Here is a 25,764-nt window from a genome sequence, read left to right on the forward strand (position 1 = left end):
AAACATCCAGGTTCAGGAAGCCCAGAGAGTTCCAAATAAGATGAACCCAAAGAGATCCACACAAAACATATAATTAAAATGACAAAAGTTAAAGATAAAGATAAGACTCTTAAAAGCAGCAAGAGAAAAATTGTCACATACATGTGAAACCTCACAGAACTATCAGCAGATTTCTCAGCAGAAACACTGCAGGCCAGAAGGAAGAAACATGTCATATTCAAAGTCAGGAAAAAACTTCCAACCAAGAATATGCTATCCAGCAAGGTTATCATTCAGAAATGAAGGTGAGATAAAGAGTTTTCCAGATAAGTGAAAGCTAAAGGAGTTCATCACTACTAAACCAGCCTTATAAGAAATGTTAAGGAGACTTCTTTAATCTGAAAAAAAGTAGCACTAATTAATACAAGACAACATACGAAAGTAAAAATCTCTTTGGAAAAGGCAAATATATACAAAGGTAGTAGATTAACTATGTATAAAGCTACCGTGAAGGTTAAAAGACAAAAGTAGTAAAATTGAACTACATAGTTAAAGGATACATTAAATAAAAAAATGTAAAATGTGACATCAAAACCAAATGTTACAGGGGAGTAAAAATGTAGAGTTTTAGAATTTGTTCATATTTAAGCTGCTATCCAACTTAACATAGACTGTTATAAACATGAGATGATATATGTGATCCTCACAGTAAACACAAAGCAAAAAACCTATAGAAAATACACAAAAGAAAATGAGAATGTAATCTAAATATAACACCAAAGAAAGTTATCAAACTACAAGGAAAGAAAGAAAGAGATAAAGAAAGGAACTGAGAAGAACTAAAAAAACAGCCAGAAAAAAATATAAACAAATGTCAATAAATAGATACCTATCAATAATTACTTTAAATGTAAATGGACTAACTTCTCCACTCAAAATGAATGGATGGATGAATGAATTAAAAAAAAAAACATGATATATCTATATAGTGCTTTACTTCAGAAGTAAAAATAACACAGACTGAAAGCGAAGGGATGGAAAAAGATATTCCATGCTAATGGAAACAAAAAGAAATTGGTATAACTATACCTGTACCAGACAAAATAGACTTTATTTTTTTATTTTGATTTTTTTTTTTAAGTAGGCTCCACACCCAACATGGGGCTTGACCTCATGATTCTGAGATCAAGAGTCACGTGCACCACTGACTGAGCCAGCCAGGTGCCCCCAAACAAAATAAACTTTAAAACAAAGAGTGTAATAAAAGACAAAGAGGGGTACTATATAATGGTAAAGGGGTCAATCCAAAAATAAAAGATAACATTTATAAATACATATGCACCCAGCATAGGATCACCAAAATATATAAAGCAAATATTAACAGATCTAAAGGAAGAAACTGACAGCAATACAATAACAGCAGGGGATCTTCACACTCCACTTACAAGAATGGATAAATTATCCAGACAGAAAATTAATAAGAAAACATCAACTTTAAATGACAAGTTAGACCAGATGGACTAACAGACATATATAAAACATTCCATCCACAAGCAGCAGAATACACATTCTTCTCAAGTGCACATGGACTATTCTCCAGAAAAGACCACATGTTAGGCCACAAAACAAATTTCAGTAAATTCAAGAAGATAGAAATCACATCAAGTATGTCTTCTGACCACAATGATATGAAACTAAAATCCAATTACAAGAAAAAAACTGAAAAAACTACAACTATGTGGTGATTAAACACATTCCTGAACAACTACTGGGTCAAACAAGAAATCAAAGGAGAAATAAAAAAAATACCCAGAGAGAAATGAAAACAAAAATATAACTACCATAATCTATGGGATGCAGCAAAAGTGGTTCTAGGAGGGAAGTTCATATCAATATAGACCTACCTCAAGAAACAAGAAAAATCTCAAATAAAAATTTAAACTTCACACCTAAAAGGGAACTAAAAAAAGAACAAGGAAAGCCCAAAATTAGAAGGAAGGAGACAACTGGGGTGCCTGGGTGGCTCAGGTCATTATCTCAGGGTTCTGGGATGGAGCCCCACATCAGGCTCCCTGCTGAGCACGGAGTCTGCTTGTCCCTCTCTCTTTCCTTCTGCCCTCCCTCCACTCCCACTCTCTCTGTCTCTCTCAAATAAACACATAAAATCTTTATTTTTAATTTTTTCTAAGATTTTATGTGTTTATTTGAGAGAGAGAGTGAGTGTGAGAAAGCAAGAGCCAAGGGAAAAGGGGAAGCAGACTTCCCACTTAGCAGGGAGCCCAACATGGGGCTCTATCCCAGAATCCCAGGATCATGACCTGAGCCAAAGGCAGACACTTAACCGAATGAGCCACCAGGTGCCCCAATAAATAAAATCTTAAAAAAAAAAAAAAAAAAAAGAATAAAAAAAAGTAAAAGAAAGGATACATGAAACTAAGAGCTGGTTCTTTGAAAAGATATACAAAACTGACAAAACTTAAGCTAGACTCAACAAGAAAAAGGAGGACCCAAATAAATAAAATCAGAAATGAAAGAGAAGTTACAAATGATACCTCAGAAATACAAAGGATCTAAGAGGCTACCGTGAACAACAATATGACAAAAAACTGGACAACTCAGAAGAAATGACTACATTCCTAGAAACTTACAATCTTCCAAGACTGAATCATGAAGAAATAGAAAATCTGAATAGATTGATTACTAGTAAGGAGTTTGAATCACTAATTAAAAAGTTCCTAACAAATAAAAGTCCAAGACCAGATGGCTTCACTGGTGAATTCTACCATCCAAAGAAGATTTAATACCTATCCATCTCAAACTCTTCCAAAAACTTGAAGATGAAGGAACACTTCCAAACTCATTTTATGAGGCCATCATTATCCTGATATCAAAACCAGACAAGGACACCACACAAAAAAGCAGAAATTACAGGCCAGGGATGCCTGGCTGGCTCAGTCAGAAAAGCATGCTACTCTTGATATTGGGGTAGTTAAGTTTGAGCCCCACACTGGGTACAGAGATTACTTAAAATCTTAAAAAGACAAAAGAAAAGAAAAGAAAAGAAAGAAAATAAATTACAAGCTGATATCCCTGATAAACATAGTTGCAAAAATCCTCAACAAAATGCTAACAAATTGAATCGAACCATACATTCAAAAGATCATACACCATGATCAAATGTATTTATTCCAGAGATCCAAGAACAGTTCAACATCCTCAAATCAATCAATGTGATAAACCACATTAAAAAAATGAAAGATTAAAATCATATAATCATCATCTCAATAAATTCAGAAAAAGCATTTGATAAAATCCAACCTTCATTTATGATTAAAAACTCTCAACAAAGACAGTATAGAGGGAATGTACCTCAACATACATAATGACCATATTTGAGAAATGCACAGCTAATATTACACTTAATGGTAAAAAGCTGAAAGCTTTTTCCTTTACTAGCAGAAATAAAACAAGAATGCCCACTCTCCCCACTTGTTTTTTTTTAAGTTTATGTATTTATTTTTTAGTGATTTCTACACCCAATGTGGCTTAAACTTACAATCCTGAGAGCAAGAGTTACATGCTCTTCTGACTGAGCTGGCCAGGTGTCCCTCTCTCCACTTTTATTCAATATAGTATTTGCAGTCCTTGCCACAGCAACTAGGCAAGAAAAAGAAATAAAGGCATACAAAATGGAAAGGAAGAAGTAAAACTGTCACTATTTGCAGATGACATAATACTATATATAGAAAACCCTAAGACACCACCAAAAAACTTAGAAATAATTCATGAATTTAGTAAAGTTGCAGGATACAAAATTAATGTACAAAATTCTGTTGCATTTCTATATATTAATAATATACCATCAGAAAGAGAAATCAAGAAAACAATCCCATTTACAACTGCACTAGAAAGAATAAAATAGGGAAAAATTTAATCAAGGAGGTGAAGGAACTGTACACTGAAAAATATAAGACACTGATGAAAGACATTCAAGAAGATACAAATAAATGGAAAGATATTCCATGCACATGGTTTAGAAGTATAAATATTGTTAAAATGGGCATGCCTGGGTGACTCAGTTGGTTCAGCATCTGCCTTCAGCTCAGGTCATGATCCCAGGCTCCTGGGATTGAATCCCACGTCTGGCTCCTTGCTCAGTGGGGAGTCTGCTTCTCCCTCTGCCTGCCTCTCCCCCTGTTTGTGCTCGCTCTCTCTCTGTCTCTCTCTGACAAATAAATAAAATCTTTAAAAAAATATATTGTTAAAATGCCCACACTACCCAAAACAATCTTCAGAATCAATGCAAACCTTATCAAAATTCCAATGGCAGTTGGACTAGGACAAATAATCCTAAAATTTATATGGAACCACAAAAGACCTTGAATAGCCAAAACAGTCTTGAGAAAGGAGAACAATGCCAGAGGTATCACACTCCCTGATTTCAAATAATAATACTACAAAGCTATAGCAATCAAAATAGTATGGTATTGGTGGGGCACCTGGGTGGCTCAGTCATTAAGCGTCTGCCTTCAGCTCAGGTCCTGATCCCAGGGTCCTGGGATCGAGCCCAGCATCAGGCTCCCTGCTCAGTGGGAAGCCTGTTTCTCCCTCTCCCACTACCCCTGCTTGTGTTTCCTCTCTCACGGTGTCTCTCTCTGTCAAATAAATAAAATCTTTAAAAAAAAAAAAGTATGGTATTGGCATAAAAGCAGACACATGGATCAGTGAATCAGGAAAGAGCTCAGAAGTAAACCCCCACATATATGGCCAATTAATTTATGACAGAGGAGGCAAGAATACACAATGGAGAAAGAATAGTCTAGTAAATGTGCAAATTGGGCAGCTATATGCAAAAGAATAAAACTGGATCATTACCTTGCACTATTTACAAAAATTAACTCAAAATGAACTAAAGCCTTGAATGCAAGACTTGAAACCATAAAACTCCCAGAATAAATCAGGCAGTAATGTCCTTGACATTGGTATTAGTGATTTTGTTTTTGGATCTGACTCCAAAGGCAAGGGCTACAAAAGCAAAAATAAACAAGTGGGACTACGTCAAAATGAAAAGCTTCCGCACAGCAAAGGAAACCAGCAGCAAAGGGAAAAGGCACCCTACTGAATGGGAGAAGATATTTGCAAATCATATACCTGATGAGGGGCTAATATCCAAGACAAAAAATTCATACAACTCAATAACAGAAAATAAAAAACCCAATTTAAAAATGGGCAGGAGATATGAATAGACATTTTTCCAAAAAAGACAGAAGGTTAACAGGCACATGAAAAGGTGTTCAATATTACTAATCATCAGGTAAATGCGAATCAAAACTGTAATGAAATATCACCGCATACCTGTCAGAATAGCTACTATCAAAAAGACAAGAAATAACAAGGTTAGGTGAGGATGTAGAGGAAAAGAAACTCTTGTGGACTGTTGGTAGGAATATAAATTGGTGCTGCCACTATGGAAAACTGTATGGAGATTCCTAAAGAAATTAAAAATAGAGCTACCATGTGATGAAGCAATTCCACTGCTGGGTATTCTATCTGAAGAAAAAGAAAACACTAATTCGAAAAGATATATTTGTTGCAGCATTATTTACTATAACCAAAATAAGGAAACAACCTAAGTGTCCATTGATGGATGAATGGATAAAGAAGATGTGGTATATATACAATGGAATACTACCCAGCTATTAAAAAGAATGAAATTTTGCCATTTGCCGCAACCTGGTTGGACCTGGAGGGTATTCTGCTAAGTGAAATAAGTCAGACAAAGAAAGACAAATACCACGTGATTTTACTTATATGTGAAAGCTAAAAACAAACAAAACAAAACAGAGCCCAGACTCATTGATATAGAAAACAGACTGGTGGTTTCCCGAGGGGAAGAGGATTGCTGGGTGCAGATATGGGTGAAGGGGATCAAGAAGTACGAACGTTCAGTACTAAAATAAATAAGTCATGCGGATATAATGTATAGCACAGGGAATACTGTCAATAACGTTGTGTTAACTTTGTATGGTAATAGATGGTAATGAGACTTATTGTGGTGATTATTTTGCACTGTATCTAAATGTTGAATTACTAAGTTGTACACCTGAAGCTAACATAATTATGTCAATTGTACCTCAATAAAAAAAGAAAAAATATATACCAAACACATTTTATAAATATTTTCACCAAGAGCTAAAGTTTATAAAAACGGTTAATGTTCTTTAGAAAATTAAATGAACCATTCTGATTAATGGAGAATTTACTCTAGTTTATCACAAACACAGAAATATTAGGGGTAGATCAACACCTACCAAAATGTCTGGAATGGTCCATGGGCAGATGCGGCTGGAGATTTCAAGTCTTGAATTAAGAATAAATCTTCAGAGTTGGGTACACACCTGTATTTCCAATCATTTCTGGGGGGGCGTGGTGGGAAGCCATGAATCAGATTTTAAGAAGAAAATTGGAACTGGAAAGAGATGTTAACAAACAAAGGGGAAAAAATGTTAGGAAGAAAAAAATGGTTTTTAAAAAAAGTACTATAAATTTGGGGCAAAAGAAAACTGAGTATAGATGGTCTATATGGTAGGGAAAGAATTCCCTGGTTATGTTGGCCAGTGTGGGTGAGAGGCCATGTATTCTCTTGCTTAGACTACTCTAAGATCATTTTCTTTTCTTTTTTTTAAAGATTTTATTTATTTATTTGAGAGTGAGAGAAAGAGCATGAGCATGAGCCCGGGGTGGGGGGAGGGGGGCGGGGGGGGGGAGGTGGAGGGTGGGCAGAGGGAGAAGCAGACTCCCCACTGAGCAGGGAGCCTGATGCAGGACTCGATCCCAGGACCCTGAGATCATGACCCAAGCTGAAGGCAGACAGATGCTTAACTGACTAAGCCACCCAGGGGACCCTCAGATCATTTTCTGTAAGTTCTTTTTTTTTTCCTCCTCAGAATCTTACCTTGGGAGAAAGTGATTGAAATGTTGGGGCACAGAAAACATACAGCAAAGAAAACTCATTATCTGTTCATTATAAAATTTTTTGTATACTTATCACATTTTACTTACATTTGTGCTATGATAGGTATCTTTTGGAGAATTCAGAGGAAATCCTATTTTTTAGAAATATAAAACTAATCAAAGATGCAGGATAAAATTACTAGGTGTATATGCAACAAATTTAATAAACACAGGTTTAATATTTTAAAAATAACAAATCCATATTCACCATTTATTGATGTCCATAATGTGCTATGTACTGATACCTACATGTCAAAAATATTCTACTAATAGTTAATAGTAATAAATTAGGGTAAATAACTTGCCCTAAATATATAAATTTTGTAGTTTAATGAATAAAAAATTAAGTTGTTTTCCAGGCAAGAGAGAAAATAAATTGATGATAATAAATATTCAGTTTAAAATGAATATTATCATTTTCTTATTAAGTAACATAGTTTTTTCCCCTTCTAGTTTCATTGAGATAGAGCTGACATAGAAGTCAGTATTAAAGTATATAATATAATGATTTGATATATGCATTACAAAATGAATACCACAATTTTAGTTAATATCCATCATATCACAGTTACAATTTTTTTTCTTATGATGAGGACTTTTAAGATCTATTAGCAACTTTCATATATACAATATGTATAACATAGTTTTAAATATATATTACTTAGAAGATGTATTTCTAAGGTAAAATTCTTAGGACTTCATTGTAAAGGTAGTTGAATCACTGATTTATCTCAACCCAGTATCATAAAAAACAACTTAAATTACCTGTGGAAGTTAAAACGACCAAGGCTAGGAGTGTATACTGTTTCTACTTTTATGAAAGGTCCATTTAGAAATGACAGCAATACTTTGTGTTTATAGTTCATGTATCTCAAAAAGGTTTTAATATTACATAAAGTTAAACTGAAGTCAGAGAAGGATCTAACAAAATTTATTTAACGTGTTAATTACGCAACATAAACTAAGACATTTGACTATCACATCCAGTTAGTCATGTCCTTACTTGGTAGCAATGTTTGTCTTGTCTTTTCTCTTCTTCTCTTCCCTTCCCTTTTCTTTCTTTTTTTCCCACCTCCTCTCCACAATATTTTCTTTTTTAAAAGTGTTTATGCTTTGTTATAAAAATGCTTACATTCCTATTAAGTTTCAAGATGAAAAGTTCAGAGTGAGTGTAAATAGAACCTACCAGAACTATTCTTTTCATCATGGTGCTTTGTTGTTTTTGACCTTGTCCTTATCATTTACAGATTCAGAGCACCAGCAGGACAGTGTCAGCCCTTTCAAGTTTTGTCAGCTTAACATTCTTTGCCTCTTCAGGTGCAGTTGTAGGCCAAATTCCCATTTCATCTTTCTATTACCTTTAAAGAGAACATTGCATTCTGACAAAATACACCATTACTGAAGAAGTCATAATTCAACCATAAGATAAAAATATCACCTCTCCTTTTTTTATATATCTTCTTCTTTCTCTGCTATCTTTAGGCTAATGAGTCCCCAGAACTGGAAATTCCTTGGATGAATCTGAATAATTCCTTTATAAACAAATTATTTTGACAAAAGAACATGTGTAAACTGCCTCACTGAGGCTGTTCCCACCTCTCTGTACAAGTTGCTCCTTGTTTTCTTTTTTTTTTTTTTTAAAGATTTTTTATTTATTTATTCGACAGAGAGAGAGACAGCCAGCGAGAGAGGGAACACAAGCAGGGGGAGTGGGAGAGGAAGAAGCAGGCTCATAGCAGAGGAGCCCGATGTGGGGCTCGATCCCATAACGCCGGGATCACACCCTGAGCCGAAGGCAGACGCCTAACCGCTGTGCCACCCAGGCGCCCCTGCTCCTTGTTTTCAAACGCCAGCTAATAATCCATTTCACAGAACCATTCATAGATAACCCAATGCTGCCTCTCTGCTTACTCCATGTAGTGACTGCTTGTATCTCTCTTCCTCGAGGTCTTTAGTATGCCTGGCTTTACATCTCTGAATATACTTACACGTTTTCTCAGGTTTTGTCTCCCTCAAAGATTACAAATGCCTCAATATTAGACACAACGTGTTCCAACCAAGGATGGACTATTATTTGCCTGCAGACCTATGAATTCAAATGAAATGCTTTAACCTTTTCCTAGTTTCAAAATCCTTTTCAAATCTATCCTCTTCCTTTCAATTCCCAGAACCACAGCCCTAGTTCAGGCTCTCATTCTCTCTCACCTGACTAGTGCAATCGTCTTCTAATTATTTACCTGGCCTTTGGTCTCTGACCTCTGACAATTTATCTTTGATTTCCTTCTCAGTTATCTTTCCAAAGCACAGCACTCCCTAGGTTAAAAGCCTTCCATGGCTCTCCACTGACTACAAAATAAAATCTCCAGCTAGGCATGCAAGGTCTTTACAATCTGGTCCTATCCCCTCTTTCTAACCCCATTCTAATCACTTACTCTTCCTACTCTGTATTCCATGAGCTATTGATTGTTTACCAAATACATCTTTGCACATTCCTATCCCCTGTCTTTATTCATTTTCTCTTTTCCTAAGTTTCTCCACCTATTCTTATCTTGCTCTTTAATAAGGATCCCAGCTCAAGAGGATCACTTTTTACCTTTCTTGCTGTCCCCAGTCAACCTGTTTCTTCTTTCCAGACCATGTTGTTGTCTCCATTTTAGCATTTACCATCTGCTCTGTACTTGACAGGCAGACCTATCTCTGTCTCCCATTTATACTGTGAGCAACTTTAAGACCGGGATGATGATTTAGTCATCTTTCTATGGCTACAGCTTAGCAAGTGGAGTGGGAGGAGGAGACTAACTCTCCATAGGAAATGAAGGAAATGTTTCTAATGACACGGGAGGGGAAATTTCCAGCCTGTTCCTTGGAAGAGGTTCAAATTGTTTAATTATAGATATCCACCTTACCTGAAGTAACTTCCTGGAATTAGAATTCAGAGACCTTCTAATAAAAACTCTATTTTCTAGAAGTCAGGTTTGTAACTTGTGAGACATGGAAGTTAAGCCTCTAAATCACAGCCACCAATTACATTTCTTCTGTGCAACCCCACCTCACTATTAGAATTTATTAAAAGGAAAGTCTACATTTAAGTCAAGAACAACTGTGATCTCTTATTTGATCAATGGCACAGTATTGTCCTGGGACCTGCGTCTAGCCTTGCCACCATTGGTCAATTGGCACGTGGCTGTCAGGACACCAACCGTCAGAGACATCTCTGTAATTACTTGAGATCACTTGAGTGGAACGATTCCGAGACCATGGTGGTTATTTCGCCTTCATTCACCATTAAACATTTGATTTTGTGCCAGCAGGAAGTCCGGGTGCTTGGCCACTCGCATTGCCGACGCCGACACCAGGATCGTGGCCTTTCCGAGTCAACGCTCGTCAGAGGGAGGCCGGCACCACAGCCGGAGGGAAACGAGGGCTGAAGTTGGAGAAAGGGGGCAGGCAACCTTCGCCCGCCGAGCGCCGCGACGCCTGGTGGAGGTGAAGGCGAACCTCCAGGCAGGCTGCCCGCCGAGTCTCAGCACCCAGACGCCTCCGGATGCACTCGGGGCGGCCCCGCGCGGCCGGGCCCTCTCCCCGAACGGCAGTGGGGGGCGGGGCCGGGCGCTGCGCGCGCCGGCGCGTGGAGGCCGCGGGCGGTGGCGGAGCGCGCGCGGCCAGGGAGGGGCGCGCGGGGCGGGGGCGCGCGGCGGCCGCTGCGGCCTGTGGCGCCGTCACTAGGCAGAGCCGATCCGGTCCAGCTGGGCGCCGCTGCCGCTGGCCAGGCGCGCGGGGACGGTTCGGGGCTGCGCTGGGGGCCGGCCCGTCCTCCCGCCGCCGACGTCCTCCCATCCGCGGGCCGCCCGGGTCCCGTTATCATGTCGCTGAGCCAGCGCCTGGCCCAGCTGGCTGGCCGTCTGCAGGAGCCGCAGAAAGTGGCCCGTTTCCAGCGGCTGTGCGGGGTGGAAGCGCTTCCGCGCCGCTCCGCCGCGCCCGCGACCGATCCGAGGGAGGATGAGAAGGCGGAGGTGCCCCTCGCTGGAGACGCCCGGCGCCGAGAGCCGCAGCCGCCCGGGAGCGACCGCAATCAGTGTCCGGCCAAGCCCGGCGGCGGCGGCGGCGGCGCCCCCAACGGCGTGCGGAACGGGCTGGCGACCGAACTGGGCCCGGCCTCGCCGCGGCGCGTGGGGGCTCTGCGCCGCAACTCGCTGACGGGCGAGGAGGGCGAGCTGGCCCACGTGAGCAACTGGCCGCTCTACTACCTGTTCTGCTTCGGCACGGAACTGGGCAACGAACTCTTTTACATCCTGTTCTTCCCCTTCTGGATCTGGAACCTGGACCCCCTGGTGGGCCGGAGGCTCGTGGTCATCTGGGTGCTGGTCATGTACCTGGGCCAGTGCACCAAGGACATCATCCGCTGGCCGCGACCCGCCTCGCCGCCCGTGGTCAAGTTGGAGGTCTTCTACAACTCCGAGTACAGCATGCCCTCCACCCATGCCATGTCCGGCACCGCCATCCCCATCTCCATGGTCCTCCTCACCTACGGCCGCTGGCAGGTAAGGTTCCCTCTCCTCGCCTGCTGTGCCTGGGGGAGTTCTCCGCGGCAGAACCCGGAGTTTTCTTCATTCCGCACAGTTATTTTAATTTGGCCGTTCCTGTTCCAAACCTCTCTTTCCACGGGGTTTCACAGCCCCCGCGAACAGGCCCTTTCTAGGTTTTAAAAAATTAAGTGACCGGGGGAAACCTAGAGACTTAGCTGTCAAACTATATTCTAATAGCAGTGCCTTTCTTAGAACCCAAAGGAAACGCTATTCGTGGGGTAACATTATCATTGGGCTTTGGTTGATTTTTTAAATGGTTTTAATTCTTATGATGCACAGAATATAATTGTAATTAATTATAATGTTCTTACACTTAATCGTTAGGTAACGAAGACCCACTTTCACCATAATATCCCGTGCTCTCCCCAAACTAATTCAGTTTCAGGCTTGGGTAAAGTCTTTTTAGCTTTACTCTGAGACAATGTTTATAAAACCGTAGTGTAATTCCAAAACAAACATGGTCGTTCTAGGCAATGAAGTAATGAATTTTAAACGAAAGCTGCTGTTTATGGAAGTTAATGGAACACAGCCTGAGTGCTTTTTTTTAAGGGGTGTGGTTGCTAATTTGCTGATAGACACAAAGTTTCATAACTTCTGAATCACATTAGGGATCTTGGTCAGACTAGTGGGTTTGTAAAAATGATATGTCTGACAGCGGGCCAGCCTGACCATCAGGGATGAGTTTTTAATGGTAAACATTTTATATTTTGCCTACTTCTTTTGGCCTCCCATTTCTCACTTTTTCATGGTCCATAAATGTTACGTGGGTTTGAAAACTAATTCTTTTCTACGGGAGCAAAATTTATTCTTAGACTGCTGTCTTGTTTTATCTTTTAAATTGTAAGGAGCTTTGTTCCTCCTGCAGACCAATCCCTTAATTTAAGAATAAAGTTAGTAATTATGGAGAATCTAAAGAATCAGACTTCCTCGATTTTTTTTTCCGTTAGAACACAAAATCATCTTACATTGAGAAATAGTCAATTCTGTGTAAAGCTCCATTATGATAAGCTTACTCATTCCAGATTTAATTTCAGTATAGATAAAATCTTGTCCCCTTGGGCACTTCTGTGCTGTGCATCTCTCTTACAGTAACATGGAAAATACGTAATGTGCAGGGTAAGAATGACAGAATTATGAGGGAAGAGTACCATGGACAGTTTTTTTTCCTTCCTATTTAGCCAAAGGAGATATAGAGGATATTCAGATTGTAAAGTAGTGCTGCCTTTTTTGAATGATAAAGATCTCAAATTTTATTTAATCTAAAGATTTCGTATTTAAGATTGTCATTGAGTTATGTTTGGCATGATATTTACTAGTTAGCTAATGATATTTCTCTTATTTTCATGAGACTTTCAGGATTCTATTACTGTAGGGCCTTTTATAACTCCTCAATGAATAGCTATGTTGCATGCTGTTAATATTAGAAGTCCAAGTAAGGGAAAAGTTATTTTTTGCTCATCATTTATTCAGAACACATGCTAACAGGAAATCTGAAAACAGTACTGCTGATCATTTATGGATTGTAGATATTAGTGTTCTAACATTTCAGGGTTATTTAAATTATCAGAATAAGCTTGCATTATAGTTTTGGACAATCTAATAAATTTAATTCAAAGTCGGGGAATTTGTAGATCGTTCAGTTTTAGAAATTGAGCTAGACATGACTTTAGAAATCACCTACTCTCAAACTATCATTTTACAGACGTAGAAACTGACCTACTAGAATTAATCTTGTAACATTAGTTTAAATTTCTTATTTTACATATTTTTACTCTCAATTTGAATAAACTTCTAAATTTGAACAGTTATCTTTTGGTTAGCTGTTATAGAAGAAAGACTCCCTTGTATGGAAGTCCTGTTTATAAATGTTTGTAATAATCTAGTATAAAAACCAAAATGATTTTTTTACCTTTTTACTTTTTAAAAATCCTTGTCATGAATTGAAAACAAAAGTACCTTCCCTTGCTTAAGTTGTTTTGGTCCTATTCTCTGTCAGTTAGGATTGTTGTACTTTGGAGGCTTGTATTTCCAGAGTGGGTAATGAAAAAAAATATTGGACGGGTGCCTGGGTGGCTCAGTTGGTTAAGCACCTGCCTTCGGTTCAGGTCGTGATCCCAGGATTCTGAGATCAAGCCCGCATGGGGCTCCCTGCTCATTGGGGAGTCTGTTTCTCTCTCTGCCCCTCCCCCCTGCTTGTGCTCACTCTCTCTCAAATAAATAAAATCTTTAAAAAAAATATTGGAAACTCGGGATAAGAATCAGACAATGAAAGCCTGGTGTTTTTCTAAGAGTAGTTTTGGTTGACAGTCCTGTCCATCTGCTGGGCCCCTACAGCTTATTCAGGACAAGTGTGGTTGCTTCTGTGTGCCCAGGATGCTGAAATAGCTCTGGAAGCAGAGTTATCTCACATACCATCCCTTTGGTGTGGAATAACTACTGAACTCCTCCCTGCCACTTAATGTTCCTACTTGAAATCTGCTGAAGATTCACCTCCTACACGGAACCTTTTTAATTAACCCCTTCTGTTTCATTAGTCCTCATTTGTTCTTATAATGACCATAGACCAAAAAAAATTACTTGGGGCTTGTTCAAAGTGTAGGTTTACTTTCAGAGATTCTGATCCATTAGCTAGCTAAGTAAGGGTGTAGTGCATTTTACTGAAGTTTCCCAAAGATTTTTGAGGAAAAAAAATGTACTTTCTTAAACCCCTTCCAGTAAAATTAACTCTTGATCCTTAAAATATGGTTTATATTTCTCCAACATTGTTGTCTCACCTTTTTTGCAATTCCAGTCTTTGAATCTTTCAAAGGTATGTTATAATAGAAAAAGAGAGATCAGAAGAGTATGACTTGAAGCGGTTGATACTAGAATTTTTTTTTCACGGTGATGCAAGATAGAAGATGTATGGCATATCTCCATGTATTAACTTGATCCATTAGCCAGGATAATAATTATTGCTCTCATATTATTTGTTGGAATCTTTTGTAGCCTGAATTGAAACATAAGAAATAAGGAGCAGCAGGTGTTAAGAACATAGCCCTTTGAAGAATAATCGAAAATTAAAAACAAAGCATTCCTTTTGTATTTATTTTTGCATGTTCTTTAAAAAAATAAAAATTCTTAATTCTTTAATAGTATAGCATATAAGTTTTAATTATATACCTGATTTAATAACATTAAGAAAGTTTTAGATTAATTTCATTTTTAAAAAATTGTCATCACACACTTTATAGCCAAACCCATTCCTAACTAGTCTATATCCTTTCTCTAATTTTAATAATAATAATAATTCTATTATTAACATTTATGAAGGTCTTAGTAGAGGTCAGACATTTTTTGAAAGGTTTATTTCCTGATTTAGTCTACTCTTAAAACATCCCAATGTTTGATTCTACTATTAATACAAGTTTACAGATCAGGAAACTAAGGTAGAGGGAGGTTAAGTAACTTGACAAAGTAACATAGCTCTAGGTAAGTCTCAGAGGGCAAATTTAAATCTTACAGACTCCAGAGCTTATGCAGAAAACTCTTAAAATCACGCTATGTGATTTTTAAGAATCTTTGTGATAACAAATATTTTTGAAATAGATGGGATTGTCTTAAACTACAAAAACAGTTTTTATATGCCTTGAGAAGATAATGTGTATGTACATACATATGCAATATCCGCAAATATTTGTGTTTTAAACATGTATTAAGTTATTGACTGAAATCAGTGATTTTCTCACCCTTCCTTTCCCTCCATCTTCCTAATATAAATAAAAAATGCCATAAACATAAGAGCTTTGGAAAAGAAAAGCACATAATTTTATTAAAATATAGTTTATTGTAGATAATAAAGATATCTGAGATCATGAAAAGATAAAAGGAAGACAAGAACTACAAAAGTGGGTCACAGTGACAAAGACTAGAAACGGCTGCAAGAGCCAGTGGAAACTGATTACTGGTAATTCTAGGAAGAAACAGTTTATTAAAAAATCAGATTGGTTTGCTCTTTGATTTCTTTTTACCTAGTGTCATACTTGTGTTTGAAATGCACCTTTTCCTGATTTTATAAGTGCTTATTATTAATTCTTGGTTTAAAATTAATTAAATTTATGTGTTTGAATGGGGAATACTTCATAGAAAATTTAATATTTACATGAAAATATGAAGAGGAGAGTGCATTTCTTTTCTTTTTCTGTTCGACAGCTACCAGAGTCTCTATTCCAGAGGATTCATTGTTATGTTTCTTGTTTAGCCTTCTAGAGAGTCGTTGGTGTTATAGATATATATCTATGTAGTTTATTTTTCATACAAATGGTAACATACTATAGTGTTCTGGACCCTACTTTTCTCATTTAGAAATATTGTGGAAAGATTTTCCTTTTCTTTTACCCAACAGTTAATGAATACTAACTTTGTGCTTAACAGTTGTTTTAAATGCTTTACATAACTTAATTCTTTTGATCCCCGTAAAATCCTATGACTATTATCACTGGTTTGCAGAAGAAGAAACTGAGGTGGCGGGAACTTAAGTAATTTGCTCCAGGTAACTCTGCAAGTACGTAACAGAGCCTGAATTCAAACCCAATTTGGCTGCAAAATTACATTATGCTACTATATTATATTGCCTTTCCATACTATATAGAGCTATGTAATTTTTTCACATTTACATTATGCTCCAATATACATATATATTTTTTAAGATTTATGTATGTATGTATTTAAAGATTTTACTTATTTATTTGACACAGAAAGAGAGAGAGCACAAGCAGGGGGAGTGGGAGAGGGAGAACCAGGCTCAAGCAGCCTGAGCAGGGAGGAAGGGCTCGATTCCAGGACCACGGGATGATGACTTGAGCCGAAGGCAGATGCTTAACCAACTGAGGCACCCAGATGCCCCTTATTTATTTATTTTAGAGAGAGAGAGGAGACAGAGAGAGCAGGGGGAGGGGCAGAGGGAGAGGAAGAGAGAATCTCAAGTAGACTTGCTGCTGAGCAAGGAACCTGACACAGGGACCGATCCCAGAACCCTGGGATCATAACCCAAGCCAAAATCAAGAGTTGGACGCTTAATGGACTGAGCCACAAAGGTGCCCCTGCTCCAATATATTAATGTAGCATAATTTATCTAGTAAGTTGACTATTCCAGTACTCCCTATTCAAACCTTTCTCATACTTTTTACCTATTAGATTGGTGGTATTTTACTTGCTGATCTTTTTTTTTTTTTTTAACTATTCTTTTTGGGGTTTTCTTTTTTGTAAACTGTTGCTCTACCTTCAAGTAATGTTATACCCCTTCAAGTATAGCATAAGAGCCTTACAAGAGTATACTTCCATTTTTCCCACTCCCCTCCTTTGTATTATTATTGTCATACATTTTACATCTATATATGTTCTAAAACTCATAATAATACATTATTATTTTTATATAATGTTCCAGCATTTCTAGAAATTTTTTTTCTCCCCCTCTTCCACCATCTCCTCCTGTTCTGGAACTTCAGTTCCATGTATGTTATACTGTTTAACACTGGTCACTCGTAGATCACTGCTGTGATGATGATGATTGCAGCGTTTTTGCTCTCTGTGCTTCATTTTGGATCGTTTCTATTGCTCTGACTTCAAGTTCACTGATCTTTTCTTCTGCGGTGTCTGATTTTCTGGTAGACTCCTCAAGTAGGATGGGATATAGTTTCAGATACTGTATATTTTATATCTGAAGCTCCAGTTGGGTGTTTTTTAAATCTTCCATTTCTCCACTCATTATGTTCCTATTTTCTTTTAGTTCTTGAGTATAAGACTTTAATAGCTGTGTTAAGGTTCTTATCCACTAATTCCATCATCTTTGTCATCTTTATGTGATTCTAATATTTTTCCTGGTTATAGATCATATTCTCTGGCTTCTTTGCTTAGTAATTTTTATAGTTTTAGATTTTGTTTATTCCTTTAAATAGTGTCAGACTTGATCGTGGTTACAGTTAAATTACTTTGTCAGTTTAAGCTTGATAGAGAGGGTTTGGAATAACCATAGTCTAGAGCTAATTTGACTTCACGACAAAGGTCATAACCTTTTTTTTTTTTTTTTTTTTTTTTTTTTTAAGATTTTACTTATAAGTAATCTCTACACTCAGTGTGGGACTCAAACTTACAAACCTGAGATCAAGAGTCGCATGCTTTACCAACTAAGCCAGCCAGGCTCTCCAGGTGATAACCTTATAAAGACTGCGCAGTTGCCTTAGTACTCTGCCTAGTGGGAAAGCAATTCCGGGCCTATGTGAACTTTGGGAATTGTTTGGCCTACTATTTTCCCCAGCCTGTGGATTTTCACCCCATGCATGCACATATTAGTACTCAGTAAACAATTTGCAGAGAACCCCTACAGATCTCTGAGGCTCATTCTCTGTGTGGATTCCTCTCTCTGGTGCTCTGTCCTGCAAATTAATGGCTGCTTTGGCCTCTGTGAATTCTGCTTTGCTTCCCCTTAACTCAGTGAGACTGCTAGACTTTGTTTTGGTTCCTCCTCCCATGCTACAGCCTGGAAACTACCTCCAGCAGCAAGTTAGGGCAATCATAGGGCTCGTCTCATTTGTTTCCCTTTTCTCCTGAATTACAGTGCTGTGCTGCTTCTTTTCCAGTATATGAAAATGGTTGTTTTATAAAAGTTGTCTAGTTTTCTGGCTGTTTACAGTGAACAGCTGTTATTACAATAGTTAATCCTTTATGGACAGAAACAAATCCTCTCACTGTACTTACTGTTTTTTGTTTTTTGTTTATATTAAAAAACTAATTGAGATGTAATTCATATACAATGCACCCATTTAAAATATGCAGTTCAGTGGCTTTTGATATAGTCATAGAGTTGTGCAACCATAACCACAATCAACTTTAAAATATTTTCATCACCGCCCAAAGGAACCCCATACCCATAGTAGTCTCTCCCCATCTCCCCCTGCCAATTCCTAGGCAACCCTAGACAATCACTAATCCACTTTATGTCCGTATAGATTTGCCTACTCTGGACATTTCATGTAAATGGAAGCATACAGTTTATAGTCTGTTGCTGGCTTCTTTCATTTAGCATGTTTTAAGGTTCAGCCATATCATAGCATTTATCAGTACTTCATTCCTTTCATTCCTTTTTATTGCCAAGTACTATCCCATCAGACGGATATACAACATTTTTTTTTTATCCTTTCATCAGTTGATAGACATTTGGTTGTATTTTTTGGTTATTTTGAATAATGTTCCTGTGGATAGTTTTGTATAAATTGTTGCATGGACTTATGTTTTTTTGTTTCTCTTGAGTTACTTATTAGTTTTTGAAGCCCTTTATATTGTGGTCAAATTAGCCTTTTGTCCATGTGTGATTTAGAAATATGCTTTCCTAAATTATTAATTCTCTTCCTACTTTTCTTTCCCAAGCAGAATTATTTTCCTTTTAGGTATCTTTTGTTTCATGGTTTCTGGGGGGTTTTCTTGTTTTTGTTTTTTTGTTTTTTTTTTAGATTTTATTTATTTATTTGACACACAGAGAGAGGCAGTGAGAGAGGGAACACAAGCAGGGGGAGTGGGAGAGGGAGAAGCAGGCTTCCCGCTGAGCAGGGAGCCTGATGCGGGGCTCGATCCCAGAACGCTGGGATCATGAACTGAGCCGAAGGCAGACGCTTAACGACTGAGCCACCCAGGTGCCCCATGGTTTCTGGGTTTTATATAATATTTAGAATAGCCTTCTACCATGGTTTCTTATAGTACTTCTGTGATTGTTTTTTTATGCTTAAATCTTTTAACCATCTCGTTTTGAGGAAGGAATCTAACTTGATATTGCCCAATAGCACCATTTATTGAATAGTCTATTTTCCCCTACTGACTTGAACTGTCACTTTCATCATAGATTAAATATAGGTATATACTTGGGTCTATATCCATATTTTTAAGTTAGATTTGATACATCTGTTATTTGTGTGCAAGTTCCATACTATTATATTTATTGTAGCTTTATAATATTTTTTTTTACTTATTCTTGTGGTTTTCACTTGTTTATACAGTTTTCTGTATTTACTTTAGATTTTGTTTTTCTAGTTCTAAAAGAAAAATCCTTTTGCTATTTTTTTATTGGAAAGATAAAATAGTACTTTCATGTTTAAATCTTTGATCTGACTTTCGTTGGTTTCGTGTATATTGTGAGATACATATCTGATATAATTTCTTTTCACACTGATAAATTAATTGATCTAATACCATTTTGAATAGTTATTCTATCTGTAATGCCACTTAAGTTACATATCAAGTTTCCATATGTGTATGGGTGTGATTCTGGGGTTCTCCATTGTGTTTCACTGATCTCTTTATTTGTCTTTTTATCAATATCATCATCATGCTTTAATTGCTTTAGAGAAAGTCTCATTATCTTATTTATGTAAGTTCTCTTCAAGATTGTCTTGGCTATTTTTGAGTATTAGCTTTCAATATGCATTTTAAGAATGAGCTCTTTAATTTCTATAAAAAACTCTGGACTTTTGGGATGCCTGGGTGGCTTAGTTGGTTAAGCGTCTGCCTTCAGCTCAGGTCATGATCCCAGAGTCCTGGAATCGAGTCCCACATCGGGCTCCCTTCTCAGTGGGGAGCCTGCTTCTCCCTCTGCCTGCTGCTCTCCCTGCTTGTGCGTGCTCTCTTTCTCTGACAAATAAATGAATAATATCTTTTAAAAAAAAACCCAAACTCTGGACTTTTATTGAAATTGCAATGAATTTATAAATTAATGTGGAGAGAATTGATAGCCTTACAATATTGAATGTGTCTGTGAATACGGTATATCTTATTTATTTAGGTTTTCTTAAATAAATGTATTTCAATGAAGTCTTATGATTTTCTCCATATAAATCAAGTTTATCTTCTGTTAGATTTATTTGTAGTTACTTTATATTTTTTGTCATTGTTATAAATGATATCTTGTTAAAAATCAAACATTGTAACTTTTTGTGGCTGGAGGATAGAAACATGGTTGATTTTTACACATTGATCATATATACAATTTTTTCAACTCTCCATTAATTTAATAATTTATATGTATAATCTCATGTTCTTTATAGAAGAAATCATATTAACTGAGAATTGTGACAACTTTATTTCTTCTTGCAAGTATACATTTTTTCTTGTTGACTAAAAAGCTTTAATAAAGGTAATGACATTAAATTCCACAATATAATCATTTCATTTCTAGTTAAGTACTAGCCAATAACATAAGCCCTACAGATAACAGGGCAAAAACCCAAAAATATGGTCTGTTTGTTCAGGGAGATTAGATTGGTGTTTTAAAAAGACTCTTTTGTCTGTAGTGTGGAAAATGGACTACAGAACAGTAAGACTGGAGCCAGACCAATATGTTACTCCACCAGTTCAAGTGAGAGAAGATGGGAGACCTAGATCAGGAGACTACCAACAGCGGCCAGCTGCCTGATTGTGTATGACTTGTGAACTATGAATGGTTTTTTTTTACATTTTAAATAGTTGAAAAAAGCCACAAGAAGAATATTTTGTGACACATGTAAATTATATGAAATTAATAATTTTAGTGGCTATTCATACAAATTTTATTGAAACACAGCCATGTCTATTCATTTTTATCTGTATTGTGTGTGGTGCTTTTGTCCTACAGCAGTAGAGTTGAGTAACTGTGACTCTGACTTTATAATCCACAAAGCCCAAAATAGTTACTATCTGGCTCTTTATAAAAAAACTCTACTGTCCCCTGACCTAGATAGTGTCAGTGGGAGTAGAAAGAAATGGATACATTTGAGAGATATTTAGAGGTAGAATTGACAAGACATGGTGATTAATTGCAAATGGCAGTAAGGAAGAAAAACAGGAGTAAAGGATTATTCCCAGATTTCCTATCTGGAAAGCTGAGAAATAGTAGTTTGATTTTTTGAAATAGAAAATATGGAAAGCAGGTGAGATTTGCAGAAGGAGCAGGAGAATAGAGGAGAATTCCGTTATAGGTATATTGAATTTGAGGTGTCTGTAAGACAAAACTATCTCAGAGGCAGTTTACACATGAAAGAGACCTAGACATATTTACCCCAAAAATACAAATGTGTTGATCCAAAGGGGTATGTGCACCCCAGTGTTTCTAGCACAATAGCCAAACTGTGGAAAGAGCCAAGATGTGCATTGACAAATGAATGGATAAAAAAGATGTGGTATATATATATATATACAATGGAGTATTACTCAGCCATCAGAAAGGATGAATACTTACTATTTACATCGATGTGGATGGAACTGGAGGGTATTATGCTGGGCAAAATAGGCAGAGAAAGACAATTATATGATTTCACTCATACATGGAATATAAGAAACAGTGCAGAGGATCATAGGGGAAGAGAGGGAAAACAGAATGGGAAGTCATCAGTGAAGGAGAAAAACCATGAGAGACTCTTAAGTCTAAGAAACAAACAGGGTTGCTGGAGGGGAGGTGGGTGGAGGAATGGGGTAACTGGGTGATTGGCATTAAGGAGGCACGTGATGTGATGAGCACTGGGTGTTACAAGCGACTGCTGAATTATTGAGCCCTACATCTGAAACTAATGATGTACGATATGTTGGCTAATTGACTTTAAATTAAAAAAGAGCCTAGACAGGTTTAGTATCATCAGCATATATATACAGAATGAATGATGAGAGTGGATGGTACTGACTTTGTAGAGTACATATAGTGAGAAGAACAGAAGGTTTAAGGAAAAAACCTTTAAAGACATTAATATTTAAGTAATGAGTAGGGTAAAAAGAACCTGAAACAGAATCTGACAAGTAGCAGTTTGAGAGGTAAGAAGGTAGCTTAGGGATTGTCTAAGGCTGTGTGTGTGTGTGTGTGTAGGGGTTTTAGTAACCCATTCGTACTAGCTTAAGAAAAAAAAAAGGAAATTTGAGGACTAGAAGGAGTATCTTATGGAAGTCAAAATCAAGAAAGTGCTTCCAGGCTTCCTGAGGGAATGGAGCCAGGCCTCTGGAATGCTATCAGAACTAAAAGCAGTGCCGTCCATCTTGTTTTCTGGGGTCGCATGGTCTCTCATTTGTTTCCTTCTTCTCTCTCTGCTTTGGCATGCATATGTCAGCCTTACACCTACTTCTACAGTATTCCAATTTCAAGCATACAACAGAGACTGATTGACTTTCATTCAGATTGCGATTAGGGAAAAAATCTAATCAGCTCAGTCCAGCCAGTGGATTTGCTTCTCTAAGGCCAAGTGTCCATGCCTGATCCGATAGCTATAGTTAAAAGAGCAGGATCATGCAGTATTATTAGCCTGTCTCCAGGGCCACACTCCTGGGGCTAAGCAGGGATGTTTGCAGAAGAAAGGAGTGTAAACTGGACAGTATCATAAAAAGAATGTACTGTAAAGGGAAGCTACAAGTGAAAGAGTGTTTCTAGAGAAGGCTAATAGTTAATACTGGTTTTTTTTTGTTTGTTTGAAGATTTTAGTTATTTGAGAGAGAGAGCGTAAACGGGGGTTAGGGGCAGAGGAAGAGGGACAAGCAGACTCCCTGCTGAGTGGGAGCCTGACTCAGGGCTTGATCTTAAGACCCTGAGATCACGACTTGAGCCAAAGTCAGCCGCTTATGCGGCTGAACCACGCAGGCACCCCTAATTAATATTTTTAAATGCTGCTAAAAGGACAACCAAGATAAGTACTGAGCTTTATAGAAGACTTGTAAAATAAAAATAGAAAAAACCTAATGTTAACTTTTTTGGTATTTCCTTACAATTTGAAAACAATTGCAACCATATTGTATATGGTGTTTATTTTTTTATATAATATAGTGTGTGATAGTTAATTTTATATATCACTTGGCTAGGCCATGATACCCAGATTTTTAGGCAAACATTAGTGTAGATGTTTCTGCGAAGATGTTTTTTAGGGACGCCTGGGTGGGCTTAGTTGGTTAAGCCTCTGCCTTCAGCTCAGGTCATGATCCCAGGGTCCTGGGATTGAGTCCCACATCAGGCTCTTCACTCAGCGGGGAGCCTTTTCTCCCCCTACCTGCTGCTCCCCCTGCTTGTGCATGCTCCTGCTCTGACAATTTTTAAAAATCTTAAAAAAAAAAAAAAGATATTTTTTAGATGGTTGTTAACATTTCAATCAGTAGACTTTGAGGAGATTATCTTGCATAATATTGGTGGGGCTTTATCCGATCAATTGAAAGCCTTAGGAGGAAAAAAGACTGTTTTCCCACGAGGAAGAGGGGATTCTGCTCACCTACTGTCTTTGGACTTGAGCTACCTCAACTCTCTCCTGGATCTCCAGTCCACTAGCCTACCCTGCAGCTTTTGTATTTGTAGCCTCCATGATCCTTAAATCCAATAATAGAGCCAGTTCCTTGCAGTGAATCTCTCTCCATATATGTGTATATATACATCTTATTGGTTTTGTTTCTTTGGAAAACTCTAATATTTTTTCTCTGTCAGTAAAAATTCCTAGAAAACATTCTTTTTTTTTAAAAGATTTATTTATTTGAGAGAGAGAACAGGGAGGAGGGGCAGAGGGAGAGGGTGGAGAGGGAGAGAAGCAGATTCCCTGCTGAGTGGGGAGCCCCACGGGGGGCTTGATTCCACGACCCCATGATTTGAGCCGAAGTCAAGAGTTGGATACTTGACCAACAGAACCACCCAGGCACCCTCTAGAAAACATTCTTAATGAATGACACACTTTCATATTCTTGCAAAATAATTTTTATATTATAGGATTGTCCTTACTACAGATACTATTATTTCCACTTAGGAAGAGGAAATTGATACAAAGAGATTATGAAACTAGCCCATTGTCCCACACCTGAAGAAGTAGGCACCTTTGGGGAGTCAGCCTAGCTCACAATCCTCTAGGGGTCCCTCACCTTTAGGGCAAACATTTTGTCTCTGCAATCTTATCCATCAGAAATTGAGAACAGGTACTGAGTTTGAGCGGGTTTCTTCACTGAAGAATAAATTGAAAAAACCTCCATCTACCATGAGGACTAAAGAGCAGAAAAGCTGCCACACAGTAAAAGATGAAGTGGATATGTAAGAAGAAGAGAGGGACCTGTGACTGTCTAGTTTATAGTTCCAGTTTCTTCTTGAAGCTTAGCTTCCTTTTGCCTTAGGGCTCAGATACTGTGTATCCTTATAATACGTTTCTTTTTCTCTACATAATTCAATTCCTATTATTTACATTTTCTAGAGTCCCAAAAAATGCATATAGTAAATAGCTAGGGCCAATAAAACCATTGTTTTATTTATTTATTTTTAAAGATTTTATTTATCTATTTGATAGACACAGCAAGAGAAGGAACACAAGCAGGGGAAGTGGGAGAGGGAGAAGCAGGCTTCCCGCTGACCAGGAAGCCTGATGTGGGGCTTAATCCCAGGACCCCAGGATCATGACAGGAGCAGAAGGCAGAAGCTGAACGACTGAGCCTCCCAGATGCCCCTAAAACCATTATTTTAAACTATTACATTATAATCAATAAATATTGATTTGTTCATCGTTGTATAGTATATATAATTTCATGATAAACATTTTTATATATGAATCCTTGCCCCACATTTCCGCCTTTGGTATAGAATTTTAGGAGAGAGATCACTGCGTCGATGTATATGAACACTTAGAGCTCTTTTATGTATGGACAAAATGCTTTCCAGAAAGGTTGCATCAGTTTTTATACCACTAGCAGTGTATAAGGACAAGGCAGATGTATCATTAATGTGGTTTCCTTGTCATCTGTTGTTTACATATACATTATCCATTTCTTGAATTCAAAATATGATTTTTTTCTGGTGCCTGCCTTTGTCCCATATTTAAATTACTATGAAAATTTTAAATTCTGTTGAAGACAGTTTTTGTCATTGCTTTTAATTGCAAGTCATTTTATTGACTTTTTTTTTTTGCACTAACCTCAGTGAGTATGAATGACAAATGACACAATATAAAAACTAATTCTGATTATGTGTGATAAAGAGTTTAGGAAAGCATATCAGTAGGAATAAGAACCGTTTGGTAGAATAACTGAAGGGAATGTTTAGATAAGTGTTCCTGTAATAGGCTGTGCAATGAAAAGATTAGATAGTGGTATGAAATTAAAAGCATCTAGGAGGTCATGTGATCTGTTTTCAGTTTGGTAAATTTTTTCTAATTTGAAAATAATGTGAAGGACTTGTAAATTCTTTTTG

General features: G+C 37.6%; 1 protein-coding gene and 1 long non-coding RNA gene across 3 annotated transcripts in view; one reads left to right on the top strand and one right to left on the bottom strand.

Moving 5' to 3' along the window:
* The window catches only part of LOC123000373 (uncharacterized), a 64,590-nt gene extending 53,992 nt beyond the window's left edge, over window positions 1-10,598 (bottom strand). The window contains exons 1-4 of the long non-coding RNA XR_006408336.3: window positions 9,900-10,598; window positions 8,180-8,351; window positions 7,042-7,085; window positions 6,291-6,448 (exon numbers count right to left, since the gene is read on the bottom strand). This is a non-coding gene — a long non-coding RNA (uncharacterized LOC123000373). The remainder of the gene's footprint in view (window positions 1-6,290; window positions 6,449-7,041; window positions 7,086-8,179; window positions 8,352-9,899) is intronic.
* Window positions 10,599-10,668: 70 nt separating this feature from the next.
* The window catches only part of SGPP1 (sphingosine-1-phosphate phosphatase 1), a 31,965-nt gene continuing 16,869 nt past the window's right edge, over window positions 10,669-25,764 (top strand). Inside the window, exon 1 of one of the 2 annotated variants that reach the window (XM_026486907.4) lies at window positions 10,669-11,534. In XM_026486907.4, the coding sequence (XP_026342692.1) occupies window positions 10,857-11,534 (678 nt within the window). In that variant the 5' untranslated portion in view covers window positions 10,669-10,856. The remainder of the gene's footprint in view (window positions 11,535-25,764) is intronic. The other variant, XM_026486844.4, reaches the window with a different exon arrangement.

This window comes from Ursus arctos, unplaced genomic scaffold (genome assembly GCF_023065955.2).
Source record: "Ursus arctos isolate Adak ecotype North America unplaced genomic scaffold, UrsArc2.0 scaffold_25, whole genome shotgun sequence".
NCBI classification, from domain to species: domain Eukaryota; kingdom Metazoa; phylum Chordata; class Mammalia; order Carnivora; family Ursidae; genus Ursus; species Ursus arctos.